The sequence below is a fragment of the Coenobita brevimanus genome, chromosome 40 (genome assembly GCF_032717465.1).
Source record: "Coenobita brevimanus isolate Jiangsu-jjx chromosome 40, ASM3271746v2, whole genome shotgun sequence".
Lineage (NCBI taxonomy): Eukaryota > Metazoa > Arthropoda > Malacostraca > Decapoda > Coenobitidae > Coenobita > Coenobita brevimanus.
In genome coordinates, this window is record NC_136993.1 from 61,947,798 (window position 1) to 61,961,827 (window position 14,030).

At 42.6% G+C, this 14,030-nt stretch overlaps 1 protein-coding gene across 1 annotated transcript in view; it reads left to right on the forward strand.

The window, feature by feature from the left end:
- Window positions 1-14,030, forward strand: part of LOC145397160 (uncharacterized) — a 94,803-nt gene that overhangs the window by 69,076 nt on the left and 11,697 nt on the right. The window contains exons 10-12 of the mRNA XM_080270357.1: window positions 8,650-8,830; window positions 9,449-9,552; window positions 11,836-12,128. Of these exons, the coding sequence (XP_080126483.1) occupies window positions 8,650-8,830; window positions 9,449-9,552; window positions 11,836-12,128 (578 nt within the window). The remainder of the gene's footprint in view (window positions 1-8,649; window positions 8,831-9,448; window positions 9,553-11,835; window positions 12,129-14,030) is intronic.

Sequence of the window (14,030 nt, forward strand, 5' to 3'; positions counted from 1 at the left end):
AAATCACCAGATGAAGAGGTGGGCAATGGAATGGGTTGAGGCTGCTTCTGAGAAACAGGACAGCGCACAAACTCTCCAGAAAGACAGAATCATAAGTAACCCTGGGCTGGAAGAAATGGGTCTGTGCTCTCCTCTTTGCTTCAGGAAACGATACTCGCTCACATGTACAAATGGACAGAATCTCCTTCTCCAGGGAGTATCGAGGACAGTTTCTGACCTATCCAGCTTAACCTTATTCGATGCATCACTTGGTGATTTCCCACACTTACGACCCTAGTATCGTGAAAAGAATCTTGAGTAATGTTATTGGTTTGACGAAGTGAAAGGAACGCATTCGGACACGTCGGCGCCGTTGCAAGGCAAGCGCCGCCAAACATATCGTACCGCACAAACAAACACACACACACACACACACACACACACACACACACGTTTAACTATTATCAAATTTAAAATTAATGCAAATATCAAATGACCAAATATTTTACCATTCACCAACGCTTATCATGTTTGCCATAAATCAAAGCTATATTTTCTGTCTGAGGGCTGCAGTATCAATAAACCGTTTACTGTTGTCACACACACACAGGGCTGCAGTATCAATAAACCGTTTACTGTTGTCACACACACACACACACACACACACACACCGACCATAACATGGAATTGATAGCCTACACACCTTCATCATCATCACCACTCTTCCTCCCTCACACTCACCACCTCCCATCTTCCTCCCTCACCACCACCTTCCCTCCCTCCATCACCCTCACACTCACCACTGTATTTCCTTCTACCCTACTCTCCCTGTCTCACCACCACCGCTTTTTTCTCACCACTATTTCTCTCACTCACTCTACACCACTAATGCTCTCTTTCTCCCTCACCATCATAACTCCTAAACTCACTTTCAGTGGATTTATTTTTTCCTCTACTAGGTAGACTAGTTGATGGAGAGAGAGGTATCAGTAAAGGAAATCAAATAATGTAAGCATGTATATAATTACTGGTTATACATACAAATAATTTTTTTATGCAAGAAAGAAGGAACCAAAGGGCAGGGGCCTGCAAACTGCTCCCTTCAAGAAAACAAGACAGCAGGGCCAAATTCAAGATCCATTCATTTCGAGAATCCTGGACACACTGCGTATGAAAGACAGAAGACCGTAGGCAGTAAGAAAAACAGAGATGGAAACAATTCTAGAGTTGACCTGTTGCATACATGAATGACTGGAGCAACGGTTAACTCTTGCTTTAGAGAGTTGGACAGAAAAGGGATGAGTTTGTTGGCTATACGGGTGCTACGTGCCCGCCGTGGTGGTAGAAGGATGCAAACAGACAGTTCAGAGGAGCAGTGACCATTGAAGTAGCGATAGAAAAGAGACAATGATGCAACAATGCGGCGAAGAGACAGAGGCTGAAGGGAGCCAGTAAAGTTAATGAGACGAAAAGCATTCGACTCCACCCTGTTGAGAAGAACTGTGTGTGGGGAGCCTCCCCAGCACATGAGAGTTGTGCTCTACACAGGGGCGAATAAAACCCCGAGTATAAAGACAACAACTGTGCAGGGCCGTGGGTTAGGGCTTCCTGACTAAAACCTCCCTAAGTAAAGAGTCCAGTCCTGCTGTGGACTAAAAACGGAAAGTACATAATGATGATGGTGATGATGATGATAATGCTACTATATATTTCTTTCTAATGACTGAATATAATATTTAGCCAAGCGAGTTTCAGCCACACTAAAAAAAAGTGTGTTACCAGTATACGGGACGAGGACCCAACTCGCTATGTATCCCACCAACCACTTTCCCCAACCTCCTCCCTTTAGAAAGTGGTTACATTAATTATTCAAATGTCATTACCACTATAATAATGAATTACAGTATTATCCTTATTAATTAATTATACACGTGTGTGGTGTGTGAGGACTGTGTTGGTGTGTGAGGACTGTGCTGGTGTGTGAGGACTGTGTTGGTATGTAAGGGCTGTGTTGGTGTCTGAGGACTGTGGTGGTGTGTGAGGACTGTTGGTGTGTGAGGACCGTGCTGGTGTGTGAGGACTGTTTAGTTGTGTGAGGACTGTGTTGTGTGCGAGGACTGTGGTGGTGTGTGAGGACTGTGGTGGTGTGTGAGGACTGTGGTGGTTTGTGAGGATTGTGTTGGTGTGTGAAATCTAATCTATTCGTGAGAACAAAACAGATTCGACCTTCTCATGGACCCACTTCACGTGTAACTAAGGAGTGAGAAACAGGTAGACCTTTATCATACAAATGGATGGCGAGTAAGAAAGGGCCGGGGAGAACAGGAGGTAGATAAGGCACAAGGCGGTAGATGTACGGGAAAAAAATGCTTGAAAAAGAATATTAATTGCATAATTCCACATCAACAGCCTTGTGCCTTATCTACCTCCTGTTCTGCCCGCCCCTGTGTTGTATAATAAAGGTCTACCTGCTTGTCACTCCTTACTTACATCTGAATGGGGTCCTTGAGAAGGCCAAATCTGTCACAAATATATAGGAATTTCTAAATTCGAGTACTGCAAATTATAATTGAAGGGCACAGAAAAATATTCAGTTATAACCAATTATTCAAAGGGCACGGTAGCTCTATCTGCTCATGCTACGCCCCAAGGAGTATTCTGAACAATGCAATAACAAACATTCAGTTATGTATAGTTATATCCAAAATAGCATCAGTATATAAACTGTTACTCAGTGAGGCAGTCAATCCCTAAATACCTACAAATCAGTCAGTAGACTGTCCTTCTGATGTCAGTTTTTTAGTAATTTCCCACTGGTCAATCACTAGCCTATCAATGAGACCTTTGTCGGTCAGCCAGTCAGTCCCTTGATCCTTTGTTAGTAGTCACCACGAGGAAATGCAGCTGCCAGCCAGAGCTCCGTACATGCGAGGTCACCATTAAATTCTTACGAGTAGATTATTAACCAGGAAACGTGCCAGTCCTTGGATTACTGAATCGCTTAGAGCAGCCCGTAGCTTCCTGGTTAAACCCTATATCTCTATTAACTGGAGAACAAGCTGTTCCCTGGTTAATGCACAGACACAGTGTAGATATGAGGGGTGAGGTCCAGAGCCTTGCCTGGCGCTTTCAAGGGAGACAGCAGTCAATCAGGCCCCAGCTCCTCTCCACTGCGAGACCATGCTTCATTTCAGCTGATCCAGCCCCTGCAGCATCGACCCCTGGTACGTTAAAAAGATTCCGACGGGTGCCAATTAACTAACAGGGCCCTCAGTGACCCACAGCCCATCACAGGTCGAAAGTAATAGCAGTAACCGTTAACTCGGGGCTATCGATGCCTATGCTCCTAGTCTATGTATTGTCCGGCGGTATTTGATCCTACACACTCGAACATCCTTATTACTCTATACTTCCAACTAATATAAGTAAGCTGGAGGATTCTTATGCTGCAAAATCCTCACCTTCCGTATCTCTACATCTATCATATAAGGAAATTTTTAAACATAAAAATATAATCCGTAATAAAGTAAACTCAGTCATAATCTATACATATTCGCAGACGTGCACAGTCATTTTTAATTTCCAAAACATGACTTTCACTGATTGGGCATGTTACCATAGCATTTCGTACATATTTTATTTAAATGCTGATCACAGGTGTGCTTGTGACATACTTGACATTGTTTCGTGGACAGTTTTACTTTAGGGCGATTCTGAGTGTATCCTGGACCATAAATAGACTCCAGGCATGAATGACATTTGCGCCACTTCCCTGACCTAATCTCATGTGATACTTCTGGGACGGCCTCCTCTACATCTCCCTGTCCGAGCATCAGATTCATCTTAGCTATTGTATTCCTGGTCAAACCACAAGCCTGAACTTTTCTTCTTTCAATTTGCATATTACACAATGCCTTCACTAACTGCCAGCCATAGGAGATTGAAGCAATTTTTCTTGGGTCCTGATTATTATGCGGTGAATAAATTGTCTGTGAATTTACTCTGGCAGTGTCGAGGATGTAGCCAAGGGCATTCACTGTCCATCTAGATTTAGTGTGTACTGTATGAAAACTTATTCTCTGATCCATAATGTCAGTGCCTCCTTTAGTGAAATCATACAATTTAAATATAGCTGTTTTTTTTCAGATCATCATCCTTGGTAATGCCTAATATAGGGGAGACTGTGCTCAGAAGTAACACATTTTTCTTACCTTTCCTTTTGGTGGGTGTTACATAGGAGTTCAGTGTCATTTCCTCCCCGTGCTTCTTCCAGTAAACTTTGTATGACCTATCTTCCCTTTGTGTGACTGTCTTTATCTCTGGTGGTATGCCTTTCCTGGTAGAATCTATAGTACCTAAGGCTGAGATACCTTGTGCTTGAAGCCACTCCAATAACTCTATACTTGTGTACAATCTATCCAGACTAATAATCCTACCTCTAAGGTCGACTGAGGCTTGTAACTGACTTACCAGAGCTTTCACTGTTGGGACTGTACCGCGTATGTAGTGTGGTCCTGGCTCTCCAGAAGGTTTACCTGAATATACAGCTGTCCTAAAGGTAAATGGATATCTAACAGCATTAATAGATTTATATAGTAGGCCGTAGCGTACGGGTTTGCTCTTATTGTACTGTCTGAACCCTATTTGTGTTCTACACCCATACAACATTTCATCAATGGTCAAGAAGTCACCTGGCTCTAACACTGAGCAACAACAATTATTGAACTGTTCAAAAAGCTAATTGCTGCAGACCGATCGTGTACCCATCTCTGGTGTCTGGTATCAGTGTTGTCAAAAGTTATGTTGGCATGTAAGAAACCAAATCGTTTTACAGACATGACGGCTCCAAATATTGGATGACCAAACCCTTCCATAGTGAGACGTTTATAGCAATATTTATTTTGTCCTAACAAGCCTCTTGCATACAGCAGGCCAAAAAAGCTTTTCAATTCTATGGCATCAGTCACCTTGACGTGTGTTGGTATTTCAGCACTGTCAGTATTAGAAATTTCGGTAATTATACCTTGAATTTTCTTGTTAGTATGGGTTACAATACCATCAATCATATTAGATGTTATAAACAACTCCCATGCCATTAGTTCTGTATTAGCCGACCTTGCCTCTCCTAACAAACATCCTTCACTGGCCAATATCTTCTCAACATGCCTACCTTCTGTTCTCAGTAAGGTGGACGAATCAACACACACACACTACCTTCTGTATGATTGGTCCATGTTATTGACTTACCGTTATCTGATTTTCTCTGGGGTTTCTCTAAAATGCAGTTATATTCCCTGAGCTCGTGTGGCAGGACAAATTCGTCATAATTTTGTTTGTTCAAGCATTGGTCCAAAGAACTGATTAATCAATTTCTCACCAGTGGCTTTCTGTTTCTGACGGGTACCCACTCTTCTTCATTCATAATGTCATCATTCTGATCCTCAGCTTCATCGTCATCCTCAGTTACTCTATCCAAGGCAAGGTCATCATCATCATCATCGCCAACTACCTCTGCCGAGTAATCTTCGTCTGGGTCGTCAACATAGTCGAAAGTAAAAGCCATGACTACGTCCGTCAACACGTCTTCCCCGTCCCCTAATTAATGCCTAACTAACCGTCCGTCCGGTACGCCTACAAGAGCCGCGAGGTTCGTGTGTGTGTGTGTGTGTGTGTGCACATTACAATGCACGTGTGTGTATCTGTGTGTATGCGTACGAACAAGCATTTCATTGGCTATGAGGAGTCATAGAGAATAAACAATGAATAATACATAGATAAAAAAAATTAGTGCATGAAATAACCATTTCACTAGGTATGAGGAGCATAAAGTATGAACAATGAATAATACATAGAAAATAGTTTTAATGAAAATAGGAAACGATCGTACGTCTGGAAGCTGTGTTGATGATCGCTAGGCTTGCGTAGGCTAAGGTCCCAAATATTCCACTCATCATCGAGCGTTTTTTTTTTGTTTAGCGCTCTCCACGGGGAAAAATCGTTAATTTTAGAGAAAACGCTCGTTTCAACCCAGTTTTTTCGCTCAGAATCACCACTTGTGTTTCCAGTGAATTAATAAGAAAACCATCGTAAGACCATGCATTGCTTACAAACTAGAGTATTGGTAAAAATTAGTTAGAGCCTATCACGGGTTGCACCGAATAGGGTTAAGGACCCCACAGTGATAGCATTTAAAGGGTCATGGACATATATCGGTACGGCTTGGTTCGCCACAGGAGACACTTACACCAGGAAGACAAGCGTGTGCATGGGAGCAAATGCAGCTACCATGTCTATAACGCTGATAGTGGAAACACCACTTTGGAGTTGGCAGATACAGCTTCACTGGAAGTGACAACTGAGTTTCAGAGAAGCAGGTAAGGTTAACTTGTCAAATGCCAGGAACAAGGTCAGAGTTGGGGTCAGGACACCAACTATTTTCTTCTGCAGGTGCTGAACATTCAACACACCTGCAGTTCCTCCAACAGCCGTGCCTCTGAGTATCGGAATAGGTCACGGGAAAGAATGACTCCTTCTCATCAGTTAAAGGCTGCATAAGGAACACAGGTAACATCATCACCAGAAACAGAGGTCAGAGCCAATAATTGGGAGCTCTCTTCTGGGGAGGACACCTCAACAACGATGTCTATATCCCTTGAAGAAGATATTTTAGGTTCTCTGCCACATGCAGAAACAATGGATCAGTGCAAAGCAAATATATCAATATCTAGGACTGACCTGCCCTCAGAGGGCTTCAGCATTAGATATTTCGCGTATGACATGGGCACCGCTTTGCCTGGGCCTAACCCCAGAGTCCCACCATGCCGACGTTCTTTCAAAGGACGACAGTTCCCAGGTGCTTGGTAAGGCTCAAGAGTAGCAATAGCGGAGGAAACATCTAAAGATTGTCCGAGCATCGTCAACAACACTTACTGAAGACACCATGTATAGCAACTGAAAAACTTCATTCCCCCACCCATCCGCCTACCACAGAGCCCAACAGGGGGAGGTCATATGCCAGGGATAACATCACTGGCAACCCCAGAGGTAGTGAGGGAGAACACGCAGGTAACCACTGTGGGACCCGGACAAGGATGTGTCCAGGACAATAGGAGTCACAAGGCCATGCAGTGCCCACTTGACCCATGCCAACAAGTGACCAGCCAATTGACTTAATCGGGCCAAACCAGGCCACCCATCTAGCCAGAATAGGGGGACCAAAGAGGTGTGATGCAAGCTGCAGGGCGCATTGTGCAGCATCACTTAACCCCCTGGACTCCCGTTTCCCAGCGTTATAGGATGCCACGAATCCCAAACACGTTAGGGGACAAGAAAACCCACCCAAGAAGGAAGGTGGGTAGGGGCAAGCAACATCACAAGCAGGCTTCCTCTACCAGTGTTATAGGTTGGGGGTCGTTCTTGGTCCACGAGATCGACAAATGCCGAACCCTACAAAGGTAGGCGGGCCTCCAGAGTAGGGGGCACTGCCAGCCAAGCTTCAAGCTTTGCTACCACGTCATGGTGATCCCCCTCAGCGACGTTCATTTGAGAAAATGTGATCAACGTTCTTACAAAATTGCTCTCCTTACTGGTAATTATTTCATGATCCCTCTGCACTGCTTAAGTCTTCCAAACGTTCTCTGCATTGATAAATATTTCAAGATCCTTCTGTAAAGTTTCATTATACAGATTTCCGTTTTACTGCCCCTGTGTGGATTAGCCAATAATTACATAAGGGAGCTGTCACTTGCAGCATCTGGAGGCAAAAACTGATGTGTTGCCAGCTAATCTTGACATAAGATAACTGCTCAGAAGTATGGGAGGAGGTGGTGGCAACTATCATCCACTCACCTGAAGCAGTGCTACCTACTCTTTCCATCATCTTTACCATCCCTTCTCTCTGTCTGCCCTCCTCCCTTCCTTTTTCTCCCATCTTTCCTGTTAACTTTTATCACTCTTCTTTCCACCTCCGGCGACGCTACACTGAGTGATAAGCCTCATACTTCCTGTAACCGACGATCCATTTACAATGCTAGGTAATAATCATATAAACAAATAATGGAGTGATGTGGAGCCTAATATGATGCCCCTTTTGCCAGAATTGAGGGACGCAGGTGCGGCATCCATCCAGGACCAAACCTCTAATCTCTTACCGGCGCTTTGCTGTCGCGAGGCACTGTCTGACACAAAGGTATATCAGTGCATGGCACAGGACGGCCATGCAGGGGCGGTTGCTTACCTGGTATTAATGGGTCTGCTCGGCCAGACAAACCGAGGTTACTCAATAACAACAACTCAGAAGTATGGTGGTACAAAAATGACTTTAAATCTTAACTAAATCATCTGGAAACTTCAAGAAATATCAACGTAATGGCATTTTTGCGTTTCCAAACCGAAGGTAAAATTTTGCTTTGGAAAAATAACACAAGAAAAACCAGGCTAACGTGTCAGATATCCATTGTTATTATCTCGCCATTCTGGTATGGCAGAACACACCTTTATTGTGCACTACTACAGGTGAGCAGACTTAACTTCAGATCTTTCTAACACCGTCTCTTCACTTCTCAGAAATTCTTGCTCTGCTTACCTAGAATTCTTATGACGATGATGATGATGATGATGATGATGAAAGTGATGATGATAATGATGACCTCTCTCACCCTCCTCCCCCAGTCAGTGGAATCCGGGATATATCGAGAGGTGAGGGAGGCAGAGGAGGCTGGGAGGGTCAGACATCACACACTGATGGAATTCTCCAACGTGATGAACACAATGGTTCGACCCGGACACCATGTACTTGTGGAGCTTGAGTTGATGCTGCTTATGATGATTGGACAAGACTACACCAATACAGGTAAGAGAGAGAGAGAGAGAGAGAGAGAGAGAGAGAGAGAGAGGGAGAGAGAGTCATTTGTACTTTAGGATACTAATGGACCTCAATCTATTGCTAATTAATATCATCTGACGTCTCCGATAAATATGGGTGTGTGGGGTGGGAGTGTTACTAATGTGGAAATTGTCTTGAGCAGAGATCCAATACTCTGTTTACTTTCATTTGGCCCCAAACTGCCATCTCTCCATCTTCAATGTTGAGTTATACCAATAGATTAACACTAAAACACAAACCCATGGTCACGAGGAAGTGCTACGGAAAGGACGTAGAGCCGGAACACTTGTTATTTTTCTGCCAGTGGGCAACGTGAATGTGGGCCAAGTTAATGTGAAAAGAACTAAATTAATTTTTCTCTAACTTGTCCTAAAAATGACATCATTTCATCTTGAATGCAGAATTATAACAACAGAATAACAATAGAATATGATGTTAGTCACAAAAAAGTGTCATGAAAAGAATGTAGTGCTGGTATTTTTTTTTTTTTCTTTGCCACTAATTTAGGTGAAATAAGCTAAAAACGGAGGAAAAACTGAGCCATGTTAGACTGAGAAGAGTAATAATATTGTCATCGTTCTCCAGGGAGATGTGACTTCTACACGTCAAAGGAGCGGTTCCTGCCCGTGATCCTGTCAATGATAGGCCAGAAGGACAGTCCTCTTGTTCCAGCACTTAGCAAAAGGGAAGTGGATGCTTAGACGTGTTGGGTATACTCTTCTTTCTAACCTGACCTAAATTTGCTATCTCTCAATCTTGAATGCTAAAGTGTTAAAAATAGATGAACTCTATACTATGACGTACAAAGATAGTTGGACGATATACTTTTTTTTTATTAACCTAAAATAAAATAGCTATTTCTCAGTCTTGAATACTGAAGTGTAAACGACAGAAAAAACACTGGAAAATGATACTGGTAAAGGAGTGCGGTAGAGAGAGTGATAATTCGTAGCTGTATCAGTTTCTACTACTGAATTATGTGAAAGGGACTACTGTACCTGGCGCCAGTCAGCTTACCTCTTAAGCCCGTCCTGTCTCATCCACCGCCCGAAGAGTGGACGAAGAGGGACGGGGCTACGGCTTCAGGAAGAGGGCAATAGCTTAAGAGACGGGGGGGATCGTGATTCTCGTCTGTTTATGAAGCTCCTTTGCATCTCTTCCTTAGCGATTTGTTATTTATGCTAGAGTATGATGATACTTGAATGATTTAAATGACACAGAGGAAGACAGTATGAAGTAATAAACGAAATAAATTGCACAGGTATAGGTGCTGGGGAGCTTCTTTAATCAACGAGAACACAGGCCACATTGCCTAACGACAGATTTGAAGGACAAAAATCTGGACCAAGTTAAAGTGAAAGAACTATAGTGATAAGATATAGATATATTAATCTCTGCGTGACCCTTGAATCTATTATATAACGTAGTATGCAGACCAACCATAACACTGGTCAACAAAAATAAAATTACTTTATGATTGTGAATTGAAATGGTCTGATTGTAGGGTAATCAAAGGTGCTGAACTCGAATATGGCACCAGTAAGGATGTATCAGGTCCGGTTCTTGAAAATCAGTATATCGGTGTATCTTGGTCACAGGATTTGACTCATACATTTGATTGTTTAGTTCCTTCGATTAAATATGGGTTTTTGTTGTAGGTATCCACTTCTCTTCTTGCAGAAATTCTCAATTACTTTGACAGTGGTGAAAGATGGAACACCGCAAGTGTGTAAACGATCCTGACCGTTTTTTTTTATATTTGTGGAGCGTTCACCCCAGAAAGCTTCAAGAAACCCACCACAAAGGCTGTTCGAGTGAACTGCAAAAGCTACTTCAAATGTCCATTGGGAGACCAAGATAAGAAATGGGTGCCTCACATAGCGTGTAGGTCCTGTGTCAATCACCTGAGTGAATGGATGCATGGAAAACGAAGTTCGGGTTTACCATTCACCGTACCAGTGGTGTGGCGAGAGTCCAAAGATCACAGAAACGACTGCTACTTTTGTCTCAATAACATCAAGATATGAGCCACAGTACAGTACCCCAGTATCGCTTCTGCAATCCGACTAGTGCCACACAGTGCAGAACTACTGGTTCCAAACCCACCTGCTGAACACGAGCCAAGCAGCGAATCTGATTCCAGTCATAGCCTCATGGATGATGACTACCAGGATGAATCAGGAAACAGTGGGCCCAAACCATTCAACCAGGGAGCTCTTCATTATCTCATAAGGGACCTTGATTTGCCTAAAGAAAAGACAGAGCTCCTGGGATCATGACTGAAACAACGTAACCTGCTGGAAGACGGAGTGCGCATCACTACGGCACATCAAAGGCATAGACAACTTCTGCATTTTTCAAAATGGCAGACAACCTTTGCTATTGTGATGACATGGTGTCTCTCATGCAACAACTCTGCAAGTCTGATCCATACAAGACGGATGATTGTAGTCTGTTTATAGATTCAGGAAAAGTCACCCTGAAGGCAATCCTTCTACACAATGGGAATCGGCTTCCATCCATGCCAATAGCACATGTGGAGAAGATGACCGAGAGCTATGAAACTATGAAGATTGTGCTTTCTGCAATCGAGTATGAGAAGCATCAGTGGAAAATATGTGGTAACCTCAAAGTAATTAGGTTACTTCTGAGCCTTCAGAGTGGTTACACAAAGCACATGTGCTTTCTCTGCTTGTGGAACAGTAGAGCTAATGTTGAGCATTATGTATGAAAAGAATGGCCAGCAAGACCAAATGATACACCCGGAAGGTTCAGCTGTCTTCACTCTTCACAAACCCCTTGTGGATCCAGAAAACAAATTCTTGCCTCCACTGCATCTCAAGCTGGGCTTGACGATAAATTTCGTAAAAGCCATGGATCAAACGGGTACTGGGTTTCAATACTTGTCTATGAAGCTCGGTGGCATTGTATCCAAAGCCAATTTGAAAGCTGGGGTCTTGAATGGTCCTCAGATCCGCATGCTGGTTAATGGTTGTGACTTCATCAGTGCAATAAACCCGCTGGAGAGGGATGCATGGGAATCATTCGTGAATGTCTCACAGAACTACCTTGGAAACCATCGTGCAGACATCTACGAGGAAACTGTGGCAAGCATGTTATGGAGTTATCGAGCTTTGGGCTCACAGATGTCCTTGAAGATTCATTTCTTTCACTCCCACCTTGATTTCTTCCCATATAACCTCAGAGACATCAATGATGAGCACGGTGAAAGGTTTTACCAAGACATTGCTATAATGGAAAGCAGGTATCAAGGCTGATTTAGACCCAACATGATGGGCGACTTTTGCTGGATGCTGCAACATGAAGCGAGTCAGCTGAACAAGCAGAAAAGCAAAGTGCAGAAGCACTTTTAGAACTTCATTGCTTGCTAATATAATGTGCATTGGATTTCCATATTTTTGTACCATAAATCATTAAAGTATTATCAGTGTGTACCTCAAATATGTTACAAGGTTGAGACGAGTTATGCCACGCTGAATGTTTTCAGTGTCATATTCAGGAAACCTGGCTCAATAGTGCAAAATGAATATCAGATTTTAAATCAGTGCTATCAAATTAGCCAGGGACATATACTCACATATAAGAACCATTTTGGCTGTTGACCAGTGAATGAATTATCCCCATAATTGTTCTAAAAACAAGCAATAAAAAAATATGGGCTTGATTTTTTTACCTCGAAAAGTGTTATTAGCACTAATGTATTTTCTGAGGATTTGTTTCACTGCTTTTCAGGCTTCTGAGTATTTTGAAGCTTTGTACACTAAAATTGATCCCATTTTCTTCCTAGGTAACGGAGTCTCATGGACTGCCTGTATTTAATGGTACTATTGTTTAATTTGATAATACTTCCTCTTTTGAAACTAGTATTTCACCTGACACAACTTTTCGACGGTGGCTGAGTCGGTAGAGGTGACTTGCAGTCCCAGTGGAAGCGGTTTCAAATCCTGACTGGAGCAGGGACAGTTTAACCCCTTAACCACAGGGGAATCACTTTTGTGATGCTTGGGAGCAAGGGATCATACTGCGGGGCATCACTTTTGTGATTCTGTGTTATTTTGAACTTGTCCAGGCTTTCAAGTGGTGGCTTGTATCATCCATCAGTACTGCCAATGTCCAACACTACGTCAGCACTCCTAATCTCATCTGTACTCCTATCCATTGTTGACAATTTAGCCATTTCTCCCCGTTGTTGACTCCCCTCCTTACCTCCCCTCCATTACCCTCTCCTCTCGCCTGGCCGGCCGTGCTACGCTAAGTAAATCTTCCCTGGAATTTTCTAATGATTTCATCCATTGAAACAAGCCCTATGCCCTATTCTTATACTAAATAATATACAGTATATAAAAAAAAAAATAAGATAAGTGATACCACCATACACCTGGAATTGGCTAATTATCACCTGACAACTCCTCACGTGCACTCGTTCGCTAATTTTAACTGTTTATTTCTCCTTGAAGTATGCCATATAATCTATTCTCGTAATAAAAATATATATAAGGAGGGAAGGGAGAAGCCTAAGTGATATTTACATTCACCTGGAACTACCTAATTTATTATGTATTGTCTAGATTTCCTGCCAATCATTTCATAGCTATATATTAGCAGCTCTCACAAGGCTGACGTTGGCAGTATTACACTCTCCCTAGGCAGGCCACCAGTACCAGTTTACTGTCGTCTTTCAATGTGAAAGTACGTCGGATTCGTGCCTGCCAAATTCCGCCAATTTTTAGCCCCATGCAAAGGGCCCTGTGACCTCTACCCCCTACTAAACCTCATGTGGACAGAGGTAAAGGGCTGACAAATGATATAGAGTGATTATGATCTTTCTGGTGAGTAAAACAAGTCATGTGGAAATGTAAATAATGTGTAAACAGCAAGTGAAAGCAATGAATGTAAATATAAGTGAAAAATGGAAAATAGTTTTATAAGTTACTGCAAGTGACAGTGCATAACCCAGTGTAAATAATATAGAAATGTAAATAATGTAAATAAAATAAAGAATGTAAATAGAAATGTAAATGAGTAGTGTTATAAGAATACGAGTATATATACTAGGAGTAATGAAAGTGAAAGTTTCACTCTAGCATTTATGAATACTGTGAGTTATGAAAGTGAAGGTGAAAGTGACATTCACTCTCAACGCTAG